The 26,307-nt window shown below is 43.9% G+C and overlaps 2 protein-coding genes across 3 annotated transcripts in view; one reads left to right on the plus strand and one right to left on the minus strand.

Moving 5' to 3' along the window:
* Positions 1 to 25,439, minus strand: itpk1b (inositol-tetrakisphosphate 1-kinase b). Of its 2 annotated transcripts, none has more exons than XM_056427334.1 (11): positions 25,351 to 25,439; positions 24,669 to 24,820; positions 21,039 to 21,063; positions 13,615 to 13,740; positions 11,122 to 11,239; positions 5,058 to 5,156; positions 4,800 to 4,840; positions 4,341 to 4,506; positions 3,224 to 3,291; positions 2,963 to 3,125; positions 1 to 2,660 (listed from the first exon to the last, which is right to left on the minus strand). In XM_056427334.1, the coding sequence occupies exons 2-11, from the start codon at positions 24,761 to 24,763 to the stop codon at positions 2,341 to 2,343; spliced, it is 1,221 nt and encodes a 406-aa protein (XP_056283309.1). In that variant the 5' UTR covers positions 24,764 to 24,820; positions 25,351 to 25,439; the 3' UTR covers positions 1 to 2,340. The 2 variants fall into 2 exon arrangements, with proteins under 2 accessions (XP_056283309.1, XP_056283310.1); XM_056427335.1 differs by lacking the exon at positions 25,351 to 25,439 and adding an exon at positions 25,136 to 25,215.
* LOC130202044 (putative E3 ubiquitin-protein ligase UBR7) overlaps positions 25,395 to 26,307 on the plus strand; it is a 5,730-nt gene continuing 4,817 nt past the window's right edge. The window contains exon 1 of the mRNA XM_056427333.1: positions 25,395 to 25,481. Coding sequence (XP_056283308.1) covers positions 25,459 to 25,481 — 23 coding nt within the window. The 5' untranslated portion in view covers positions 25,395 to 25,458. The remainder of the gene's footprint in view (positions 25,482 to 26,307) is intronic.

The following is a 26,307-nucleotide window of genomic DNA, read 5'->3' on the forward strand; positions in this document are numbered from 1 at the left end:
TAGGATTTCACATGTTTATTTTGCCCTGTTGGTTTGGCATTTAATTCAAAAGGTCAGTGGATTAATTTCAATTACAGAACCGATACAAAACATACTGTACGAATGTAAGCCGAGGAACACACACACCTGTACACCCAAGAAGTAAACATCCAGGTGGAACCATCACGACAGCCTGGGTGGCAGAAATGACCACGGGTAGGATTAACCATTTATTTCCCATTTAGAAGCACAATAAGGAACACAACATAGGACACAAGATATAGTGGTGTACACATAACGGCCTTTCCAGCTTTAACAGGGACACTCAAAGCCACTCCCCTTTTTCTCGATGAGGAATGGGGGGATAAAGGACGTGAAAAGTTCCCCTGAATCTGCTGCATTACCGTCTGCATTCTGAACGTAGCCGTCGCTTCACAACACACTTGCATTGTGGGAGATTAAAACAGGATATTAATCGCAATGTGGAATTATTCTCACAAGAAGTGTCAAGTGAAGACCGACCTTGAGAACATCATTGGCATTCTCTTGTCCCAGAGAGGCGCTGGTGAGACGGCGGCGCCGACACTTATTGTTTACCGTCCCAGAGGACGGGAGGACGGCCGGTTCCCTCGGATGCTGACGGAGGAGGAGGAGCTCTCTGGGACCAGAGAAGAAGCAAGCTCAGGGGAAAGCACACATCTGCAGGCTGGCAGTCCTTCCCACTAGATGCTAGAGGGAGACAACAGCACCGCCCGCCTGTGACACCACCTGTCCAGCCCCACCCAGCGGTTTACTACACCTCGAGTCAAATATCCACCGTTTGTTCAAAACATCCCAGTGCTTTCATTTCATATATATAAAACCTTTCCCCCATAAAATCTCAATAAAATAAAGTTGCTCTTAGTAGATATCAGGACAAAGATATTAACAAAATTAGAGTAAAAAAATCTCACAGTGAACATTGGGAACACAATCTGAACACGTGTCTCACTCATCCGACACAAGTACAGCAGCTGGAACAGGAGACAGGATTAAGCATGAAGCAAATTAACCCACGGTTTCTTCACGACATTTTGTAAGAAAGTGCTGTTAGAGTGAAACTAAATAAAATAAGACATTATAAAGCTAAACAAGTTTCTCAATCATCTAGAATTGTGGTCATTTAATGATATCAAAATAATTAATTCCCAATAAGTAGATATTCAGACACATTTTTACCGTGATTTTAGTGGAATAATTGATTCTTTGGTTAACAATTATCGGATTAACACAGCAGCCCCAAGTTTTTTTTGACGGGTCAAGTTGGCTTCAGGAGAGTAGTTTTGCTCACATTAGATACGAGCGTCGAAGACATGTGGAGAACTGTCGGTTTAAGGAGATTACAAACACACAAAGTGATGAAAAATGTCACAAGATCTCCCACTGGAATTATGAAAAATTATGGAATTCTCTGAAAACACCCACAAACGGGAAAAGGAATGTGATACTCGTCTCTCGGCACCGGAGCGACCGGTAGTCTAAGGACGCGTTTAGTTGGTTGAAACCCCAACACCCAACACCCGGCATCCGACATCCGACATGCGTAAAGCACCCAGAGGCCGACGAGCACTGGGGCAACAACCAAAAAGAATCGCAGTCACGCGGTCGTGGACGTTTACTTCCGTCCTTCTAACCTCGGTTTTCTGCAGGCGTCATTCCTACACCGAAAGTACATTTGATGGCACTCGGAAAAGTAAACTAACAAAACCCAAAACCATCTCGTCGTTCGTGTCTCTTTGCGTCGGCCGCGCTCGCCGAGCAGCCCAGGATCTGTGGAGTCGTGTTCGAATGCCCAGCCACCTCGTCTCCTCGTCACTTTGTGCTGAGGAGTCCGTGGTTTTGATCAGAAGACAAACACACATCACCGGCACGGTCCGTCGCCATGTCAACGTACCCAAGTGTCTGTGTGAATGTGTCAATGTGTGTGTGAGAGATACAAGGGATCATACATTGCACGTCTAGTGGCACATCTCTCCAGTCCCGATTCAGCCATTCCCATTAGCTCCCTCATCTGGACCCTTTTGTTACAGAGAGCTCACACAGGAGAAAAATAAAAATCAGCTATGAGGCAAAAGTTCCCAAAAGTTCACATTACAGTACTGTTAAGTCTCATCAGACGAAACACAAATACAAAAAGGCAGAGAGAAAAAAGCTTACACTCAATCACCATCATTTTCAATAACTATATAGGAAAAGGTTTGTTTTTTGATTAGATATATTATCATCGTGATCATAATTATTATGATTATTATTAATTATTATCGTCACCATTGTCATCCGTTTTATGTTCAGGGATCAAACGGAGTGGGGGCGGGGCCTCAGTCACTGGGAGGAAGCCTTGGTCGCTATTGTGGAGACGCAGTGCTGCTGGAAGTTGGGGGACATGGCGGAGTTGCAGCCCAGTCTCTGGCGGGGGCCCTTCAGCCCGCCGTCGCCCTCCACGATCCAGGGGCTGCCGCCGGCCTCTTTTCCCAGCATGCTGCAGCAGCCGGGGGCCGGCGGGGCGGCGGTGGTTAGAGCGCTGCTCACCGGCAGGACTTTGGGCTGCTCGCTGGCGGGGGCGAAGTCCGGGTTGTGGCTCTGGAGCACGCTGGTGATGTGGTTCAGGAGGTCATTGAAAAACTCCGGGACGCCTTCATAGCCTGAGAACATCAGTCAGTTCAGCCAAATTTAACTTTTGGTCGTATTATAAATGTTTAGAAGGGTTATATTCCTATTTACACGCAAGCTGTTTCTGTATTTATGTAAAGTACAGTTTAGTAGAATGATGCTCCGATGGAAATGACATTTCATCCCACTTGGTTATTTTAAATTGGAGATCTGGAATGAACCAGTTCCCCATAGATTTGGTGGCACAAAAAAAAACACGAAAATACAACGTCTACGGCCACAGCTGTTGGCGTGGAGGCATAATAACCACATGTGGATGAGAGGCTGCACCTACCAGGGAATGCATTGATGTCGATGACGGCGTGTTGGCCCGTTTGGTTGTTGATGATGACGTCGATGCCAAACAGGGACACGCCCAGCGCCTGCCGCAATGACCTGGACAGCTCTCTGATGACATCATCGCTGGGTCGCTGAGATTCTCCCTCTACGTTCTCTCTCTGAGATAAAAAAAAAAAAGGCACAATATTGAAGATTATCGGCAACAGAACTCGTAGCGCTCACGTGGGCGGGGCGGTCTGTGGCCTGGTGGACGTACCGTGGTCAAGTCGGAGGACGACTCCGGCTTTGAAACATTGTGGCTGTTAAAGAAAATTGCTTTCCGGTCTGAAAAGGAGGCAGAGAAAAAAAAGTGAGGTTGAATATTAAAGAGCTTTGACGACATGCTTTCCGAGTGCAGTCATCGACACGCAGTTCTCACCTCTGCCAGTAGGTGGCGGCAGAACTTAACTGGTCACACAATGCAATGAGGCAACCACAGATTGACTTAATTAATGTCTTTACTTGCTGATTTTAACACCTGGTGTATGATTATCTTTCAGAAACTGAAACCAACCCCCCCCCCCTCACGACGTCATGCTGAACTATGAACTCATCAACATACGATAAGACAGGATGAACTTCTGAATTTATTGCCCCTTTTTATTTGTTACCATTGTGACTATTAACTTCAGAGAGTGTTGGAGGGAAGGAAGAGGGGATGCAGAGGCAAGAGTAAATTCCATCACGCTGGAGGGAGTTGTGGCAAATGCGTTCCATCATTCCTAAACCGGTTGAACACAGATATAAAAGTGGACCGAAGCGCGGGGAGGACGGCCGGAGGGAACAGAATGTCTCTCACGCCGGGATCTTTAAGATCTCTCCAAACTTTATCTCCATACCTCACTCTTTCACCCGGCCTTTCCCTCCACTTACAAAACCAGACGCATCGGTCCGGGCCAGAACGCTCGCTGAATGAAGCGTGTGTTTGACGAGGGTTTGGCTTTTGGGCCGCGCCGCATTCCAGGCGAAAGGCAACAGCTCCGTGGCGTTACACAAAGCAGACAACTACACCGACGGCAAAACCGCTTTGCATGAGGGCCTCTCGTGTGTCGCATGCAAATACTGGACTCATTGGTGCCAGGGGCCAACCCCGTGTTCACAGCTGCATCATGGGGGATGGCTTCTGACATGTTTATGGAGAAAACACCACTCTAGTTTCTACAGAATCAACAGAACACAACTCAATCGCACCATGCTGCGTCCCTTAAAAGGGCGAAGAGGTCCAATCACGAGGACTATAAAGCCATTTTATGAGCTCTTTTATTGGGTTATTTGGAGAAAAGAATGTGCAGCTTCTACAGTCTGCCCTGAGATATCTCTGGCTGTCTCCTCACCTGCCGATCCAGCGGGGAAGTTCTTCAGTGAAGGCCTCTCCACCACGGTGTAGGAGTCTCCCACCACGAACACTTTGTAGAGCACTGCGTTGTGGTTGATGAAGCTCTGGATTACACAAGGAGGCTTCACGGCCTTCAGGTCCTCTTCACTGAAGATGATGGCCATCTGTGGACAGGAGGACGGAGAGGAAATGACACGCCGGATCTATTCATCCACCGACAAAGGCGTCCAAGCCAACAGGTGTCGTTAATTCCTAACTTAATTCAATGCAGAGGGTGTGGAGGAATGAAGAGTATTTGTTCAGCCTGACGGGGGGGGTATCGATTTCAGCTGACAGGCAGAGATACATGACTTACAGCACGTTATCTGATTTGGTTGTTTGGATTCGAGTTGAAGGCGTTCCTGCTCACACTAAACAAACCGCGGAGGCGTGACCTCGGAGCCCCGTGGCCTCTTACCTCGTGGGAGTTGGTTCCATGAGCCACCCGTGTTTTGCAAACTAAGGAAGAAAGGGCAAGACAAAGGTCAATACTGGAAAGCACAACTTAAATTCAAGCAGAGAAACTAAATATCTCACAGAAATTAATGTTCCAACAGACGGAGATACAGGTGGTGGTTTAAAACAACGACATTTACGTATCATTAGTGGCGACGGTCCAAAATCAGGTCCGAGTAATGTAAAGGGAGTCCAGCTTTAAGAAAGAAAGCCCACTTACTGAAGGGGAATGTGAGTCCTTGCCTCTTGATGTGCTCCAGCACATCGGGGCTGCACTCTGTGTTCAGGACCATGAACGGAGGAGAGCAAATCCTGTCATCTGACGGAAAGAGAGGTAAAAGAAGGTGAAGAAGGTTGAACAAGTTGAACACCAAAGACACCAATCTCAGTTGAACAGAGCAGAACGATGGAGAATAAACGTTAGATATTCACACGAGAGTCAAAATCAGTGTTAGTCAGTTAAATATGAATATATATAACTCGCACTGTAATCTCATCCTACGTGGAGGATGTGTCTATAATTGACAATGTGTATATACTTCTCCGCTCTACTTCTTCGCCCTGCGGCCCGAGACGAGATGCTCGTGACTATCGCCTCCCCAGGAACGAGTATCATCACGAGACACTCCGCTAGTCAGTTAACATGCTAATTTCAGTAAATATCTCTGCAACGCTGCAACCTCTTTAGTCTGCTGATTGTTAGTTAATAAAAAAATATATATTTTAAACAAATCCCGGCAATATCGTCCACAGTAACTTTAAAACTCAGTTGGTTGTCAGATGCCCGAGCTCTCTGGCGAGCAGCTAAACTCAACGGTGATCCGTGTTCTTACGGTCTCAACTGTACAAGGTGCATCAAGTTATTTGGAGCACTTTTTTCAAATAATAATACTGAAATAGCACTCAAGGTTATTCACTGCTTTCTCAGCCAAAGCTTATTTAAGAATAGATTCAGGACAGATCATCTGGAGTCTGAACAGGAAGTGCTCAAGACCGGTCGACGAGTCTCTCGCATGTGCAGACACAAATTAGTTAATTTGGACCAAAAATGTTATTTATATTCCATCCTGGCGACGGGTTTGAACAACAAACACAGCCGAGGCCATCCGAGGCCTGAGGGGGACACATGACTCCTGTTCAAATAAATAAAGCAGAAAGCTGCCAGGCCCTTCTGACACACACACACACAGGAAAATGCTGAAATACAGGAAGACACATAACCGCATGAGGAACTACAGACAACAGGTTTAACCAGAGGAGGACTTTAGTCATCGGATGCATCACCTGGCTCACAGGTGTGATTTACAGCGGCCAACGCGGTCGGTGCCATTAGAATATAAACTCAGCCACATAAAGTAAACATAGTTGAGGCCAGGCTAAATCACTCAGCCTCCATCTCCACCATGCTTTTTTACATGACATCATGCTTGTTTGTTTCCATAACATACAATTGATTGTGGATGTGATGATAATGTCGTCGGTTCCAATACGACTGAATGATGACATCCTGCAGCTCCGTCACACGTGGGCTCAGGAGGCACGGATATCAAACGCTCTGCCTCCTGTAAGCTCCGCTCTGCAGTCGGTACATGGGGGCGAGTCAGCTGGGTGGAGACATCACCCGAGGGGATCAGTGAGGGGGCGAAAGCAAGCGCTGATGCTAATGACAATAACACACAATGGCGACACGGCGGCGTGCGTTCTGTGGGCCTCGGCAGGAGCTGAGGTCAGGGCAATCTCATTTGCCGAGTGTTGAACTCTGGGGGAGCGTCGGGCCCCACTGGCATGTCCAGCTCCCACCGGGGCCGGAGAGTGCAGACGCACACACAAAAGCGTTTGGGAAACCCCACAATGAACGCCGACGCACGAGGAAAAAAAGAGATTTTCCAAAAGGCCGAAAGAAATCCCAGAATCTTCAACGTAAAGCAGATTCCGGGAGAATCCGCCTCTGCTGCTGCGATCGGGCTGCATGACAGTAAAGTGACGAGGGCGACATCATTAAAGGGTGTTTCTGGCTTGGTTTTGTCCAGCTCTCCTTTTGGAATATTAATAATAATATTGTAGAAGCACTTGAACATTTAGTCAATTACGTAATTGACAGAAAATGTATTGGAAGCTATTCTAAACTGGAATAGAAGTGTAGGGACGTATACCACCATATTATAAACAAAGCAATTCATTGATCATGAATACACAGATACACTTATCTGAAGGAGAACAATGGGAACTCTAAAACTGTGGCATAAACCTTTTCAATTCATATATAAATTATACATATAATATTCGTTTAAAAAAAAAAATTTTATTTTGTTTATATTATATAATGATGTACACATTCATTTGGTTTTGTACACTGAGCTTCTCTGGCCAGCAGATTATTTTGGGGTGGATAAAGATGCATCTCATCTTATGGAACTGAATGTTGTAAACATGCATCAGAGTTTATGGATCAACATCTCGGATCAATTGGATTTTTATTGACATTTCCCAAATACAACCTCTTTCGATTGGACCTCGACAAAAAGTAGTTTAAAATATTCGGGCTCAACTGTACCTCGTCTGACTATTGAAGCAGCGATTCTGTCACGTTTCACACCTCGTCGAGGACTCCGGTGAGTTCAATGCCATCGCCGTGGACAGAAATGACGACTAAAGCTACAGAAATGAGACCCAAGACACAACCTGGAAGAAGTATCCACATCGTCGTTGCGCCCTCAAGCTTTATAATTGCTGCACTGCAGCTGAACATGTGCTTTGACCACAATATACAAAACTAATCTCTGAATATAATTATTATATCTCCCCTTCAAAAAGGCATCTGCATCTGATCTCGCATGGTTGAAATGTTTCTATTTTCTACTAATACATGACACGAGAGCACAGAATACTGTTATTCTCCCTCACAGGCAAATACTTGTTCCGCGCTCCATAACCTTTCCGTGTGCAGCTGGGTCTGTTCCAGCAACCAGTGCCTCTGGGTAGCAGGAAGCCTGGAGGGTTAACCCTCAGTCATCTGTGCACTGGTTACAGCCACGCTCACCGCACTGCTCAGTGGGACCGGGACAGGCAGCATAACGACTTTCAGAAACACGGCCTGGTCGGGAAAATATCCACATGTCATCAGCGAGTTCCCAAAGCCTGATGCAGCTACGTTGTCATAAAAATAACCTAAAACTTGTCAAATGGAAAACTTTCATGTTCCAAGTTAAGGACTTCTAATAAAGAGACAGAAGAATGGTGGATAAGAGAACGTGGCCATGTTTGTAATAGCATGCATACTTGGCTCTGAATGAAGCTTTAGGGATAAGGGGGTGCAGGGGGGGGATCAATCTCTGTCTCTGTCTAAACACCGCAGGCTCGCAGCAGACCCAGCGGAGCCGAGGACGACGTTTACTGGACTCCTCGATGGGATGCTTTTTAAATGTCATTATCCAGTTACACTGCCTTTTCTGTTTTGTTCTTTTTTTATCTCCTTGGGACATCCGCTGCACACAAACCACCATCTGTCTGGGCCGTTGCATCATACTCACGCATGCAAATAAATGAACTCCCAACTTTGAGGCAGCGCCGTTGTGCCTGAGAAAGACCAGACAATACATTCTTGAACAGAGCGTTATGACACCTCAAGTTCAGATTGTTTCTCCCTCTGTTTTCATGCTGTGACACGTTATGGTCAGCTGGTGTTCTCCAGGTGGAAGGCTGACCTGTTCTGTGGTTTCCTAGGAACCCAATCATCCTCTCTTGCTGCATACCGAGTGTAATGCAATTGTTAATATAAGTATATATGAATATATGCAAGAGGCTTACACACAAAAGAAAATGCGATTTTCTCACAAAATGGTAAACTCTACTTTGATGAGCTATTCATCTTTTAATAATCTAGTTGGGCAATCCCGTCTGCCCACTTGGCTCATGGGAGTCTGCGTTTGCCTCTTCTCACATCTCTGCAATTGCGAGAATAAAATTGATCATTTGCATAAACGGGACACTCGTTATGTTGGTCCTTAAAGATAATATGCAAATAAACCCCAAAGGGTTTCAGTTTGATCCAGAGGAATCCTGCTTGTATTCAGAGGAATCCTTTCATCCCGAGCTGGAGAATACTAAGCTTTAAACAGTGAGGGGGGATTTGCTCGATAGCAAAGTTGACTTGACGACGGTTTCTGTCTATAAAAACAGTCCGAGAAATCAAAACTCAAGCACACACAGGAACCAGTAGATTCCACAAAGTAACATAAACAGTTACCTTGCTCTGGCGAACAGGAACCACAAAACCAAGAGACAACAGATCAGCGCCAACAGTTTCAATCAGACACCGACCCGTTAGTGCTCTGGCTATCTTCTATTCAACATATTATGAAGACGAGCGGAATGTTGTACTTGAGCTCAAATCCATTTAAACAATTCAGAGTACAACAACTAAATACACTGCGACTGGGGCTATTCAACACTGATAGCTCTCGAGTGATAGAATGAGGGTTCCAGAACCGGCACAAACGCACCTCGAGTGCTTCCTTCCATTGAGTACGAGTCTGAGTCACGCAGAATTAAGCATGGCAAGCTTTCTGTGGCCTTTCGGACTGGGTTGCCTTGGCAGCTGCTTTTGGATTCCATGGCCTCTGCTGCTAAGGAGGAGGAAGTGGCTTTGTCTCAGAAAGCGAGGTAGACTTTCCACACTATCCTTTTTCCCCCACTTTAAACTTAACCCAGTTCTCTCAGTCCCTCTTTTTTGACTGAAGAAAGGCCATTTGTCCTCAGCCTCGTGCCGTTTCTCCTACAATCACAGTGGTGTGGCGGAGGATTATTATGGCTGACACTCCATGCTTGTGTCTAAACTAGCCACAATTGCCAAGGAGGTTTGGTATGCACGCACAAGTATGAGCAGAGAGCACCACGAGCATTAATGGAAGCAGAGAGGCGGAAAAAAAGAGCTTCCTATAAATGCAGCCGGTGAGCCATCTTCCTCTTCAAACCTAATGCACACAGAGTGATGCAGCGTACACTGTTACGCAACAGCCGTCATGTCTGTTTGGATAAAAAGACGTCTTCTTGTGCTTCTATTTCGAGACCCTAATGACGCTGTCGACATGCTGAAATACCTCCGATCCGTCCCTCTGACACCAAACTGAGGCCTCTCAAAGAGTCATGGACGATCAGTAAAGTCATAGTTAAAGGTTTATGTCCCCCGCCTGCCATGTACGGGGTTAAAGGAAATGTGGATGAGTCACAGGTGTGTTTACAGTGCGTGTGGGTCGGGAATGTGTTCCTGTCGTCATTGCCTTTCTCTGCCTCCAACCAAAAGATATCTCTAGCCGATTAGTTTATGGCCTCGGTGACGGAGGAAGGTGTTGGAATAACTCGGAGGCAAATTCTGATCCATCAGTGAGGAACCTAAACAGAGCCAAGTTTAGACTGGGTTCTGGCAGGGGGAGGAGAGAATTATGATATCAGCTGGCAAAAATTAAGCATCTGCTCGGAAGCATCGAGTAACATAATTCAAGAGAGCGGCGACAGGCCTGTCATATGTTAACCATGTGTCCCCTCTGGAAGTGAAGAGGAAAGACAGAATCTGCAGTTATGCCTTACGTAACACATCAAATGCTGTTAAAGGACAGTGGCCATGAAATCAACCGTTCCTTTATTACATGAGACAACTTCTGTTTTTTATATAATACCAAGGACTGGGAGAGGAAGAAGGATGTGAATGTGTTCAACTCATTTGAACCAATGACATGCAGTTGGACTTTAATCACAAAGTAGCCAGTGTATTACATCTCGCTAAAACAAATACAGTCTCATGGAATAGTCATTTCTACCTTCATGAATTTAGCTTCTTAAACCGTTTAGGATCGACTCAGCTTTATGGACATTTTGGAGGCTGCAGCTTGCAGAGTGCTGTTGATATAGATGGGATGGACAAAATATTAGAAACACTAACCAAGTATTTTATGCAGTGTCTGACTTGTATTCAACAACTCTTTGAACTGAACATTTGTATGAGACTGAATTAGTTTAAGATACTTGGACCTAAAAAAAAACAGTAAAATTGCATGTCTTCCGAAATAAGTGGTGCGGAAAACTAAAGACAATATGTGAGGGAGGTTATTTTCAGTCGAATGTATTTGGACCATCCACTCTTTTCTCACAGCGGATTGCAAACCCTGTTGAATCTCAGCTAAAGTCCCACCTTCCTCCAAGTTGGACTTCTAGTTCACAGCACAGCTCGTTAGTCAGCAACGTGAATTTATTGTAAAAGTTTCACCAAGTGATGTGAACCATCTTACCTTGCATACAGCTCTCTATTCTGTGGATCAGCTGGTAGGACTTGCAGCGGTCCAGCAGAGTTCGGATGGCTGGGAGGGGGTCCAGGATGATGGTCTCGGGGTGGGCATCAATGTAGTCCTGAAGGAGACATTTTTAACATAATGCTTTATGCTTGTATTGAAAAAGAAAGAAATCAGAATATATATATGACATAAAATACGTAAAAAGGAGGACTGCACACCATTGCCCTGAGGCTTCACACCACAAGCAACCATCCGTCATGACGCACTCAAATACATCCATAAGGAGTTAAATATTAAACAATTAAAAGGAGGCAAGCTGCAAATCCAAACGCTGAGTTGAAGGGTCAACATGCCTCACTCTGTATACGCGTATGAGCGAGAGAGCATGTCTGCCAGCGGCTCTGCGGAGGTTACATCACTACATCTCTGCATGGCTATTTTACATAACTGCCCTCCCCGTTCTCCTGCCGGCTCGGTCCCCACACCACCTCCTCTCCACTTTGCAGCTCTCCATGCGCTCCGCATTTTCATCCCTGCTCTGTGGATTTCTCTGCCAACCGTCCCTTCCAAGCAATTTCTCCTGACTCATAAACGCTCTCAGGTGGAGCTGCTTGGCCGCTGACATCACAGCACCGCCGCCATGCATGAATTTAAACACACGTGTAAATATCAGACATTAAACCAACTCATGCAGTGTGGGGGAAAAATAATCCTGCTCTTATTATACAAACATGTATAGAAATGTTTTTTCCCCGACATCGGCGACCCATCTTTAGGATTTGAAACAGACGGTGAGGAGCACTGGAGAGGGGAACAGAGCCAGACATACACAACCGTTCAGAAGTTTGGGTCGCTTAGAAGAAAAACTTAGCAATGTCTTTATTTTTATTATTTATACTGTTTTTTTTCTTCAATGAAGAGAACATTAAATTAATCAGAAATACAATCTATACATTGTTAATGTGGTAAATGACTATTCTAGGTGGAAACGTCTGGTTTTTAATAACATATCTACATGGGTGTATAGAGGCACATCAGTGTGAATCACACCCAGAACTTTGTTTGAAGCACCTGGATCAAGATAATTAAAGAAATTGATTAACACTGCACCTATAATTATGCAGCTAAAAAAAATAATCATCCTCATAATATCTGCGCCAGGTGACACTCATCACACCTCAGTGCATCATGTTTGCTGTAAATAACGATGTATTTTAGAGTGGAAGGCTTATTCCCTTTAGCACAAAAAGGATGTCTATGATCAAATATGAATCATATTCAAAATGCACCTATGTTTATATATATATTTTTTTAAATCACCGCAATCACCGATGACAGCTGTGGTCAGGTACATAAACATCAAGCTTTAAATGGTGAGTGAAGGAATGACAAAGTAAAAACACACCGTTTATATGCACTAACAGAAGCCTGTCCAGGTGGTTTGAGTGCATAGAGACCTCCTTCAGAGATGTCACGCACACAGCAGACTGGGAGGAGACACCGGGTGGACATCTATACTCAATACATTTATGTATAGTGAGTGTTTTGCCACACAGACCTTTGTAAAAAACAAGGTGTGGGCATTAGTTTAAAAATGGCCAGTGTGTTAATATATTGACCAGGTTATGCTGTGTAGCAGATTACTGCACATTGACGTCCTGTTTGTCTTTCCTAATTGAGGAGGAACACGTTGACAGAAATGCATGATGTTGATCACGATTAGAGCCCTTCTCAGTCATATAGAGAGAGACAGAGACAGAAAGAGAGAGAGAGCTGGTGGTACAAAATACATTTTCATACAATCTATAAAACACACACACACACACACGTTTTATGACGTGTGTTCATAGGCAGGACAAGAGAAACTTAAAGTGACAGCATTTAGGTTTAATAACTCACCATATGGTCAAATGTAAGCCGCTAATGTCCTTTATGTTCCTAGAGACTCTCTGTTTTTCATTGTTTGATCTGGTATATTTACATGTAAATACAAAATTCTGTAATCCATAAATGTGTCTTTGCCTGCTGTGCTGCAGACAGTATCCGGAGCTTTTGTGCCTTTCTCTATTTTAATTGTATTTGAAGAGATAAAGTTCCATATCAAGTGTGAGGACAGTCGCTGGACCACATGTACATGAACATATTGTGTGTGAGATAAGGGCTGGGCATCGTTTGAAGTTTACTGAAGGTAAAGAGAAATATTTATATTAAATGTCTCAACACCAGCAGACGTGCAAGAAATGTGCCAAGTTAACATAATAATAAAATATAATAAATAAAATAATCTAAAAAGTCGAGCAGGATCTACCTGGTCAACGAATAAGTTAATGAATAAGACGTTTTATGACGGCTTTTACAGATTTGACCTAGACATGTCAAAAAGTTATTATGAAACCATACCCATCCTGATACATTCCCAGATCTACCCCTCTTCTTTACATTACCTATGAACACTCAGGGGATATGAGGGAGACAATGATGCATGCATACCTGTACTCTTTGCACCAGCAGCACAGCCTGCGAGTCATTCTGGTCAGCCTCCAGGATGAGGTCAGTCAGCTTGTGGATGATGACGTCTAAGGGACCCTGCTCCTCCAGAGGCTGGCTGAGGTCCAGCTGAGGAGAAACACAGCCGTGGGTCAAAGGTTATGCTCAAATAAACACACACGAAACACTCCTACACTCAGGTATTCATTCATCATATTTAGAAATGGTTAACCGAAGCAATCATCCATCGAAAACATTTGTTAAATTTATAACCAGCCGAGTGTCTGCCGTTTGTTATTCGCTGCATTTGGCGCATCATAAAAATAAATTTTAAAAAAGAGTAAGCGTGATCGATAAACTCTAGCTCAATAACAGGAAATAAAAATTAAAGAACTCTGTATTATTTTGTACATTTATCATGTCCCTTTATTTTAAATTGGTACTTTATTAACATTTAAACAAAAAACTATGATAGTGTATCAACTCTTATGTCTCGGGCCATTTAGGGGGAGAACAGTTCACGCCACAGAAGAATAAAAAGCATGTTCCCACAAGCAGTACGGCAAGTTTCTGACCCAAAGAAGAAAAGGATCGTGAAATCCCCACAGCTCGTTCAGGCCTCAAGTCAGAACTTGTCAAAATGTACCCACAGCCTCCTTTACGTGTTGCTCTCTGCAGCCTGTTCACAAAGTCAAACCATGTTCCACCTTAAACTGTCGAGTCAAACCACATTCAATTTATTTGCATGTAAAGAAAAAACACAAGTGGGAAGCTAATCATACGCATCGCGCATGCTTCATTATACTCGTACCTATGCTGTACCTGCTCCAGTGCACTAGGTAGGAGGCAGTCCTGCTGGTAAAGTCTCAGATGTTCAGAAATTACAAACCAGACTGAATCCCAGCTGCACCTGCATGGTCGTGTTCATCAAAGCAAGTCGTGTACACAAACACAGGATCTACCATTAACTCACCCGAATAAATAAATCACTCCAAATCAATGCAAGTTATTTCTTTCAATCTCATGGATAGATTTTTTAAACACGATGGGAGAATAATTTTGAGAAATTAAAACCACATTTTTGGAAAGCATTGCTCTACCATTGCCCTCCTCATTTATACTCCTAATTTCATAGTTCTGCTACAGGAAACAAAGCATGGGGTCTGATTATAAATCCTCTTCTCCTTCTTTTAGTCATAGCGCTAAGTTTGGTGCAGCCAGAGTTTATGTTATTAACCATTAGGATTTATTTCTGGAGTTTCAAACTTTCTCTCCCTCTGGCCAGGCCTCCAGTCTGAGCGTCGTCAACAGCCTCTGAGAAAACGCCACATTAGCATTCTCTTAACGTTTACCGCGACCAAAAGACTGACTGTGCTGGCCAAGTCGTTCACAAGTAGTCAAAGCAGCTCTTCAAGTGGATTTGATTGATCTAGACACACACACAAGGCTTTAGCAACCAATGTTGCATCCTCTGATGATGACTAAGTTTGTTGGGACAAAGGGAGTCGAATGAATTATGTCAGTCTGTAAAAGCCAAGACAACTTTTAAAGTTAGAATACGCAAAGTTGCTTGGAGTTATGACTGCCTCTTTTTTTTTTTAAAGGTAGAATTGTGTGAGGACACAGTCAAGAGACCGATACAGAAGCCTCCAATACGTGGCAAAGTGTGCTATTCCCAAATAAGGCCACGAGTAAAAATATATTAAGAAACAAACTAATCATCACAAATCTTTAGGCTAAGTTTACTCTAACAGCAGGAATACTACCGCGTCAAATAATCTAACAGCACATTCTGAATGAGTGAAACGAAGTCATGGGACAACATTGTCCTCTCGTCAAATAGATCCACTCGTGTCGGTTTCAGTGCTGCGGTTGGGTAATGCAGTCCCCAACTCATTAGCTAATAAGCAAATGGGAATCACCTGATCACTACAGACAAAAGAGAATCCAGCCACACATACAAATGAGCCATAGCAGGGCAGGACACCACACCAGCCTTTGTACTGTTCACAGAGTAAACCGAGAGCGGCCACACCTTCGTCACACTGGTGTGGATCAATGCGGGAACTGTAAACATGTACATAGTTTCAGTTGGTTCAGGGTTGGACGCAAACAACCCGTCAGTTCAGCGAACATTTCCTGGTTAATAATTGTGAGAAGCGTGACGGATAGATGACTAATTCGCGTACCCTTGATCCTGCCTCGACAAGTCAATTGCACAGAGCTGTAAATCTGTTAAATACCAGCTGACCGAGATACCCTGGTCCTTACAGAGGGTTCATGAGGAAGAACATGGAGTCTAGGTCCTACTCCCATTCGGGGAGAACATATTTTAATAGAAGTATGTTTATTGTTCTCATTAGATTTGGCATGACACATGCACTTTTCTCTGTCGCGCATACACAATGTACGACACAATTTAAATGTCTGCTAACATACAAAGAAATGGCAACACACCCTGTCATGGGCAGGTCCAGCCACATTTCCATTAGCGCTCATTATGCACTATACATCAACACAGCATGCGATTCCCAGCCGATCTAATGCTGCTCTCATTCTCCTCCATTCCTCCCGCCTGTAAAAACACGCCCGTCTGCTCAACAGTCATATTTCCACATGAGCTGCAAAAATGTACGCAAGGCAATGAAGATCTGACTTTAGCAGGGTCGCAAGAATTGACACATCAAACAGAGTGCGTGTGTACGACACAGCACAAGTCTTTTTACATTTTTTGATTTATGCAAAATCAGTTAAGTGCAAAATCATTCTGTCAAAATGTTATCGAGTGGCAGAAGCGAGTGGTGACGACAGTAGCCGAGTTAGGATTTGGACACGAGAGAATTGTGGATACAAACTTTTGATGCGCCGTTGGGAGTCAGATATTCAGAAGTACGCAGACAGTTTTAGGAGTTGAAATGTTGTCAATGCAGCATTGTATATCATTAAAATAAACCAGTACGATTACATTAACTAGAACGCCAGGTTTAAAAAATAATTAAACTAGAACGGGCACTCGGTAGAGCGCATACCTTCACATATCACAAGATTGGGCATTGAATTATGAACATGTTGGCATTAGTTGCATGCCAATTGGATAGAAATTGACCGTGCTATGGTAAAAATAAGATTGACCTTTTCATGACCTTGACCTTGACCCGATCGATCCCAAAATCTAATCAAATGGTCCCCGGATAATAACCAATCATCCCACCAAATTTCATGCGATTCGCTTTAATACTTTTTGACTTATGCGAATAACACGCACACAAATACACGGCGATCAAAACATAACCTTCCGCATTTTCAATGCGAAGGTAATAAATGACAGACGTTTTGTTGACTCAGTGTTGTGGTTGTCCAGCTGGTTTATCAGCCATTATGTGGTAAACGGGCGTTTAATCTCTTGCTTCCACAACGCAGAGGACCCGTCCGCAGCCCGGCCTCTCCACAAACACAGGGCTACACTGGGGGGTCAACACCCAGTGGCAAAGACGCATCGCGGAGGACGACGCTCTGCCGCTCAGACAGAATGCAGCCGCTCTAGCGCTCATCTAAAGACCCGGCAGTAAAGTCACTGACGTCCCGCTTAATGCAGAAAGCAGAAATGTCAGCCGACCGCTTTGCGAGTCCCTTTGGGACTGAATACTTGCAGTGGGCCTCGGTGGTGATGGACAGCATGGAAAACACACTGGATCCTGGCGGGAGAGGGGAGGTCAGGGCCAACATATTCTCGGCTTTGATGTCGCTCTGTGGGCCCGAGCTGCACCCTGGGAAAATCTAAGAATGGTAAATTTGAGCAAACCAAAAGGGACAAAACTCCCATGTGGATTTCAGTTTTCAACATGATAATGTACAAATATGGTGAACACACACAGTATTAACCCATGTTGGCAGCAGTTATTTGTTTCTGTGCCTGGTGAGGTTTTTGTCATGGAGATGCTTCGTCCTTTAGAATACGTCTCTTTCTACGAGTAATCCGCTGGATCTAATCTCACGTGCCTTTCGCTTCGTTTACATCCCAGGGTGCCGACAGACATGCGATGAAAGATTTATTTTGTATGGTGTGCGACACTAGACACCCTTGTCTCGTGTAAAAGAAACACATGTCGGAAACAAACTGCAGCCGTTGGCCACACTTCACATAAAGTACAAGTCTAAACATGAGGGGATCAACGTGACTGACGCGCCAACCAAAAACTCCATGGGGGGTCAGAGTGGAAGCTCATTAGGCTAATGGCCGTCTCCTCAGCACTGCAGACGAGCTGTGCACTGGGTGGTTATGAGGCAAATGCCCTTCGCCTCCAACCAATAATTAACATTGTTAAAGATATTTTTGACAGGTGGATAAATCATTGGTGAGGATAAGACATACTATTCAGGGAGACAAAGAAGTCCCGTTAGAGTTCATCTGGGTCAAACTGATGAATATATAAATCATCATCTTCATTTAGGAATTAAAAAAACAACTATGTACCAATTGCAAATAATGGCCACCAATCAGTTTCTTTGGATGGTGGTACACTGGAGGGCCAATAAATACCAATCTCCTATTTGTCAAGCTCCAATTCAATATGTGGGTGAGATATTAACATTAAATTCCAAAGCACTTCCCATAAAATAAAAACAGGACTCAATAACTTTCTACGAACACTCAAGTGACGGCCATTTGCCGTGATGGGTTTCCATCCTCGGAGAGTGAATATGGGCTGACCCGAGGCCGAGCCTGGCGAGTTAATCTCATCAGCTCCGTGATTCAGACGAGCTCATGTCCAGAGCCCCGGGTGGATGGCTCTCAGGAGCTCAGGGGTCAGTATTGATGAGATGCTGCAAAAGCGCTTGGAGGAGGGATGACAATTAGAGACAAGGTGAGCGCGATAATGGGCTGTGGAAAGATGCTAGAGGCGAAAGGAGCAATCATACAACGTCAAACAAAAGAACCCTCTGTTCTCTTTCAGTCGTCAGTCTTGATGAGCATACATGGAGATGGATTCCCACACTAGAAATGGAAATACAAAATGAGCTCCCTGGGGCTGCCAAATTTAGCAAAGATCTGTTCACACAGGGCGACGTCATAACCACGACCGACCCCCTGGAGCATCCAATCTCTTGTGGCCAATACCAAATATTCCCAAGTGGATGTGCAATGTGAAATATGTATACATCAATTTACTTATTCCTCAACGTTGTGTTTTAGTAGATTTTAAGACCGCAACTGACAATCATCTTCATTATCAATTAAATCGGTGACGTATTTTCTTCATTAACTGATGAATCATTTGGTCTAAAAATAAAGAACGGCCAACAAATCGTCTCAAAAGGTGACAACTTCATGCTGCATTTTAGTTTTTGAAAAACAATCTGAGACCCAACGGGTTCTGCCAATCAGAGGATCGTTTCAGTTCTAGTACACAGCCGTTACTCCATCAAATGCGGGTTTGACAGTCAACAAATGAATTAACTTGCAACGCGAATGTAAACAACATTAACTAATGGTTTATTCCACCAGAAAAAGCTTAGGATAAACATATCCTTGGATATCCAAGGTTGCATTTTTATCATCAAGATCAGCGAGCCTGTCGGACCACAGGGTCACGGTTGGCGATTCAATAAATCTGAAATGTGTTCTGCTCCAGCCTTCTAGAGAAGGTTAAATGGAATTGATATTCACAGAACAGCACCTCTCCCGGCCACCCTTAAAGCCTTACAAAATGAACGTGAACAGTCAAAATTATCACCTAATTTGCAATAAAACACAATTTCCGTTTTGAAACAGTAGTAGTGCCAGACCAGTTTTAGCTAAATGTTTTCTGTGGCAAGTACCAGCAGTTCCTTTCAATGATATCTCTTCACTAACATCCGTCATCACTCTCATCTCCGACTCTCACAAAACATTCTTCTTCTTTGTTGAGAAAATTAATTCATTTTCTTTCCAGTTAAAATGTAGGCTTCAGTAAGATCGGGCTCAAAATATACAGTAAAATTATTACTGTGAGGACTATACATACAGGAGGAAATCTTTTGAACATTTCAAATAGATAATTTGGAATTAGATATCGTTTCACAGACTGCACAATAACAGTCTGAGGGTTGCTGGGCTCTGAATTGACGAGAGGAATAAGAGAAGACGGCTCTGTACACAGACTTGTGGAACAAGCCCAAAGCATTACAACGGCTCCCATTATCTTCACGCGACCATGACAGTACAGGCACAGACCGGCATTCACTGAAACTCGGGCAACAGTCACCGGTGTGAATTCAAAAATATCTCTGGCCAAGTGAACTGAGCTCTCAATTGGCCAAACTAAAAGGAAGAACTCTTTATGCTGATTTGTGAGAGGGGGGGGGGGGGAACTAAACTTAGTGGGCAACAGGTAGTCCTGACTAAAGGGTTCTGGTGCAGGCCAGAGGACTGCTAATGTCCCTGGGTGCCCATAGCTGAGGGTTTGTGAGGAACTCGTCTTCCAGGAGCGACTGAATGCACAGTGGGAAACAAAGCCCTGCTTACTTTGGGACTATTCCCAGGACAAGGCTCTTTCTGGGTGTTCTGATATCGTTAGCCCAGTCAGAGAACAAAAAAATAGCCTCAAAAACAACAACAAGAACAAAAAGGGGGGGGGGGAAGACACCCCTTGCATCAGACAAAGACAGAATTAAAACAAAAAAGGTAGGACGATTTCCTCTTCAACTACCACAGAAAGCACTTTAACTGATAAGTACTCAACTCTGAGTTTCCAAGACTTAATAACAAGTGTTACCATGCTGCTGTATGTGTTTAGTTACTCAACATAGTGTCCAACATCCATTCATGACAGCAGCCTTTAGATCCCTGGGGGCCTGTTTTTATCTCAATATTTATGCATTTTATAGAATAACAAAAATAGCTATTGGTGTAGGTGATTGATTTTGGATTATATTACTTTTAGAACGGGCACTTGGTAGAGCGCATAACTTCGCCGCAGGCATTTTTTTGGTACCTTTTCATGACCTTGACCTTTGACCCGATCGATCCCAAAATCTAATCAAATGGTCCCCGGATAATAACCAATCATCCCACCAAATTTCATGCGATTCGGTTTAATATTTTGAGTTATGCGAATAACACGCATACAAATAAATACACAGCGATCAAAACATAACCTTCCGCATTCTCGAATGCGAAGGTAATTACTACCAAGCTTTTTAGAGTTTAAACCACACACACTCAAAGCGTACAAATTAAAATGGCCTCGTCTGGTAAATTGTCCCTGATGATCCATTCAGACTGTTAATACTACGTTTAGTATGTGGCAGCTAACACACTTGCAGTCCTTTACAGTAGAATCATTTAGACTGCCTCATAAAGGGAGACGGCACATGTTTCAATGGCTGACTGCTCAGTTTTGCTTTTGTGACAACAACAGTATTATACCAAAATGTTGTCCACTTACCTGAACAACTTCTATTCCTCTTTTCCTGTAAAAAAAGACAAAAGTAAGGGTCAATAGTTTTACCCAAAAAAATGATGGAGTCAGTTATAAATAGACACTTCCGTGCATTGAAAATACCTCAACTACAAGACATTATGTATTTCCTCGATACACTAAATTGACGAGAAAGCGCACTTTAATTTATACTTTCATGTTATAAAATACAAGCTTTGCAAAACATGCATTTGCATTTCGTTGCTCTCACTGGAGTCGTTCCCTTCATCATGTGATGGTTACTTTTACTTTATGTAAAACAAAACAGTTCCTCGCCATAAAGCTGCAGTCACACCAAACAAGGCGTTGCGGGGACATTTGAATGCGAAGGTGGCGGCGGGAACCGCAGGGAACGCCGAAAGGGACGCAGCAGCAGCCTGCTGAGGAAACTTGAAACCGGATCAATTATTTGTGAAACCAAACCCAACGCCACACTGCAGTGGCCAATCACATAAAACTGACGATCAATGGGCCGTGCAAATCAAATGGGTCGATCCAACGGGACAGTAAGTGACATCCCGCACTGCGCTGATCGCAGAAACGTCCGCTTTGGTTTGAGTGCAGCGTACGACAGAGAAAACAGAAACTCACTGGACAGTTACAGACATGAGTTACTGATGACATGAGTCATCGTGCGTCTAGAGGCCAAAAATAAACAACGATTCAACTTATTCAGGAGATTCGTCTGTTAGCCGGACAGCAGAGTAGAGCCACAGAGACCTAACATTAAAAAAGTCCATTTTAAAGCTGGAGAATATTCTACTTTTAAAGAAATAGCACTAAAATACTAGTCTTTGGATAAAAATGTGTTGCTTGGCAACCAGCAGACGGAGTTGTTGGCAGAGATAACCATTATAACGTCGTGAAGCACAACACTGTACACATGGGCTTGTTTCCTTGTATTTGACCACACACACACAGACACACACGTATTTAAGCCAACGGTTGAATTTACAATGAGCACAAAACAAGTCCAGCACCACGACCAGTTGTGTCTGAGCAAGCGGCCCCATGGTAACCCCAGAGTATCCATTCACTGCTTCATAACAATGTGGATATTTAATACTGCAGCTGGCGTGTTTCGTGCGGTGTGAATGGAGCCTTTAGTTCTGTCCCATCTCAGATATGGAGATTGTCTGCTCTCCTCTACAGTTACACAGCCAGCAGAACGAAAGGGATGAAGGAGAAGACCCAGCGGGGACCAGCACTCTGTTTAACAGGCTGGACACAAGAATATAGGAGGTGGCTTGAAAAACCAGGCGACCGGGCGATGCTCGTCACGGGTTTCAAATAATAAAAGTCTCCCAATCACTGCAGTAAATTGAGCCATCTGGGTGAAAGACGACAGACATACAGAGTGTAGCTCATACTTGTTGTCCTAGAGTGTGGCCTTGACAGGACTAAGTGACAATATTGTCACTGTGTCAGAAGACGCTGGGGCGAGCTCGAGGGCGTTGAATCTTACCAAATCAGGTGTGAGTCAGTCGCCTCTAAAGTGGCTTTGGCCAGCGGGATTACCTTAAATCCAGCTGCACAGGACAGGAAAGGCCAGACTCCGCACTACAGCCCTCAATGTCAGCTGCATACCATGTGACAAAAGTAAGAAAACCTGTTCAGCCACTATTAGAGTCTCAACGTGATTTAATCAAACAGCCGCACAGGTAAAAGAAACCTGCCTATATCTACCCGTTAAGTCAAAACACGGTGGAGGAAATGAAATTCAAAGAGTGTGATATTGCCACGGAAATTATTCATTCACGAATAAAACTGACACCCTTGGGGAGTTGGGCCTCAAAGAAAAGCTAAATAGCTTTTAAAACCTTTGTGTAGTCGTCATACAGGAGCCACACATTGAGTTTTTTTTAGTTCAATCTTAGCTCGTCAACTTTTGCTTTCCAACATGTTATATGATCAGGGAAATATGTCATGGAAAAGGAGAAACAGAAGACACGTTTCAGTGGCTGAGTGGGGAGAAGCAGTCATGCAGTGATCATAAACATGATACACCTACATTCACCATTATATTAAACGTTGGTTTAGTGTTTGTTGTTATTCCTGTAAAAGGAAATACATCAGAGTTGATATTTCCCACAATAACCCCTTCTTAACACTTGGCCCCTGCCCTTCATATCAAACGGCCCTCAGTCCGGCTCTTCCTGTTGACGGGTTGGCGGGATTCAAGCAGGGAGCGAAGGGGAGCGTTACTTGAAGGTTTATGAGGAGATTAAAAAAATGTTTTGTGGATTACAGTGTGGTAATCTGTGCTGGCTCAACCAGGTTGCTTCGTGAGGAAACAGCCCTCATGAAAAAGGTAGGAAGTAATTGCCTGCTCTGATGTGCACCGACAACACACCTGACCTACCACGCCACATTCTTGCTTATTCAAATGACTGAGCACGATAAAATGTTTTCTCCATTCTCTGACTGTTCGCCACCGTCATCGTTTGTGTTTACGCTATAACCGTGGCCCTCATACAGCAACGGCAGTTAGGCAATGTTGCAATTAGAGATGATAAGGCTGCTGCCATACCTCGGAGCCATTCCCCAAGACAGTATACTGTCAAGCAGCTAATGTAACTCAGTAAAGGAGAATTCACTTCTCCGAAATCACGTCGGCTGAAAAAATCCATGCTCTACTTTAGAAAACCGTTTATAACAATTGACTTGGTCCGAAGAAGGATAAGATAACATACAACCCTCATATAGCTGAATAGAGAACAACTCCTTGCTACGTTAAAATGCAGCCTTGAACAAATTAATATTACGACTTTGCATTTGGTAAGATAAGTTCCTCTTTTCGTCTATAAATAAAATGTCTAACAACGAGGGGGGAAAAGCCAAGACTGGCCTCCAATTACAATCAATATAAGATACTGTATTGGTCAAAGGTTAATTCTGTAAAATAAGAGCACTTATTTTGGTTTAAATATAAGATACCAAGCCAGTTTTTTCTTCTTCAATTCAACAGCATATGTCTTACAGTTTCATACTTCAGGGCAATTAACTAAATAACACCTGCTATATCTGCGTGTCCTGTTACACATGTGCCCCAGGCAATTAAGAATAATTATACAACACACATTCCACTATGTCTCAACAAGCACCGACTCAAGACATGGCAAACAAAATCAAATCCACTCAAGTGACTTGGACTCGTGCAAGCTTCCCGTTGGGCATGCTTACATATTTGACTTTTTTATTGCCTTACAGTTGAAAGAAAAGAAGCACAGCAGCCACAGGCCTAGTCGGCTACGCTTAAGTAAAACCTCAAATGCTTAACAGACATGGGCTGATGAGATTATATATATATATAAATAAAAATATATAAATAAATATAAATATACATAAATAAATATATATATATGAATATGAATGAGAAAGTGATGCAAAACTGTAACATGGCTATTCCCTGTAAGAAGAGAACATCTTATGTGTCCCCCTTTTGCAACAGAGTTAATAGGAGGAAGTACAGAGTATGTCAGTATACTCTTACTCCACTGTCATATCCATGAAGGTAGGTCCACTGTGTGGGTGTTTCGGTTAGCTGCTCTGCAATCACTTGACCTGGACGCATCGGTGAGTGTCAAAGCCACATACCTGCACAGATCAGCAAATGCTTGAAAATTGAGTTTCTTCATCTTCTTCTCGCTGAGCCAGTAGCCAACTCTCCGGCCTTTCAGGAAGGTCTGCATCGCCACTGTGCTCCTGTTCCTTCCGTGGGAGGTGAATGGAGTGGCTGGAGACTCAACCTGGAGAGGAGAGAAAAACAGGAAACCACTGTGACGTTAATCTCACAACAGTCAACAATGAGCAATGAAGGAAATACTCCAGTTCGCTTCTCCGGGTTGCGAGACGTTGCGTAACTCGAACACGGCGAGCCCCGCGCGGACACGTCTCTCGTTTCACGCGTAATAACTCGGTTAACGCGGCGCAGCATCAGCATTGAGGTTAGCAGAAGGGGCTTCAGTGTGCGTGGTCCACGCACACTGAAGCCCCTTCTGCTAACCGCAATGCTAACGCTAGCTAGCAAGCCGGGCTGAGACCATTCGCGAAGCTAACCTCACCGTTGGCACACAATTAGGAAACGTGAGCTAGCTGGCTAACAAGGCTGGCCGACGTTAGCCGGCAGAACGGAGTCACGCCACCTTTACATATCCACCGAGTTCAAACTAACTACCGACGGCCAAGCGGCGGCTCGTTGGCCGACAGATGAAGCAACTGGACTGAGAGGCAACTAACGCGTCGCCAGAGAGGCTGTGGGCAGCTAGCATTCACTAACCTGGCAATTTTAGCACAGCTCCCCCGTGAACGTGTCCTCTAACTAGCTCGGACAGTTTCCCATGTTCGGCCCGTCCGGTGAAGAAGGGGTTTTCAAACCAGGTGACAGATGACAGCACAGCTGGACTCACGGTGAGATGTTCCTGGTTCCTCTCCCCCCGTCTATAGATTGAACCGCCCGCACACACCCAGGAGCCATGAGATTGATGCTGCCTTCAGGAGCCCCTCGGAATATATCATTGTTCAATCACAGTCCGTTCTGATTTCACGCGCTGATGTGCTTTAACTATCAAATCATTGGGAGATACGTTGTCGGTTAACGGTCCTAAATCCAGAGATGTGAAATGTTCAGTGAGTTTTAAAAATTGACACGCAGACGGTTGCATTGGATTGGCTGGAGCGAGCGACGTTTTGTATTATCGCTGAAAAACCGATCATTGTATTTATTGGAATTTTGTTTTCTGAATTATTGGCTCATAGTTTCGATTCTACACAAGTCAACAACACACGAAATGAAACCCCGAAAAGTGTTGTACATTTAAATATATAATGTACGTGCTATCTAAAGTTGTTTAATTGTATAGTCCTTACTTTAACAGCAGCATGTGTTTCATTCATCACGAAATAACAGTAGGATTCTTCTTCTTTTTGATCTGTTCCTTCGCATTCATCATCTCTTTGGGCTGTTCATGGTGGTTCGACAATATTTACGACAGTCTTTAAAAGCAACCGGGATGCGGTCAGAGAAGTTTAGCAGTCTGTCAACGCGACCAACACAACATATTAAACAATTAAGAAAGTTTAAAGCAAAACGCGGATGAGTCGTTTGTGAATTTGTGCACAAACCAACTGCATTGCACACGGAACTGCTCTTCTATTTGTGGGCATGCTGTAGCTTGCAGTACTATGTTCATAGCAGCAATGATCGCATACTTTAGGCCCTAAACATATCACACTG

Source organism: Pseudoliparis swirei, chromosome 11, assembly GCF_029220125.1.
Source record: "Pseudoliparis swirei isolate HS2019 ecotype Mariana Trench chromosome 11, NWPU_hadal_v1, whole genome shotgun sequence".
Taxonomy (NCBI): domain Eukaryota; kingdom Metazoa; phylum Chordata; class Actinopteri; order Perciformes; family Liparidae; genus Pseudoliparis; species Pseudoliparis swirei.

Coding starts and splice junctions, on each gene's coding strand:
- itpk1b (XM_056427334.1), bottom strand. CDS start 24,763: ATGCAGACCTTCCTGAAAGGCCGGAGAGTTGGCTACTGGCTCAGCGAG. Junction 21,064..24,668: donor GCATTTGCTGATCTGTGCAG/GTATGTGGCTTT, acceptor CTTTTTTTACAG/GAAAAGAGGAATAGAAGTTG. Junction 11,240..13,614: donor TGCTGGTGCAAAGAGTACAG/GTATGCATGCAT, acceptor TGTCTCCTTCAG/GACTACATTGATGCCCACCC.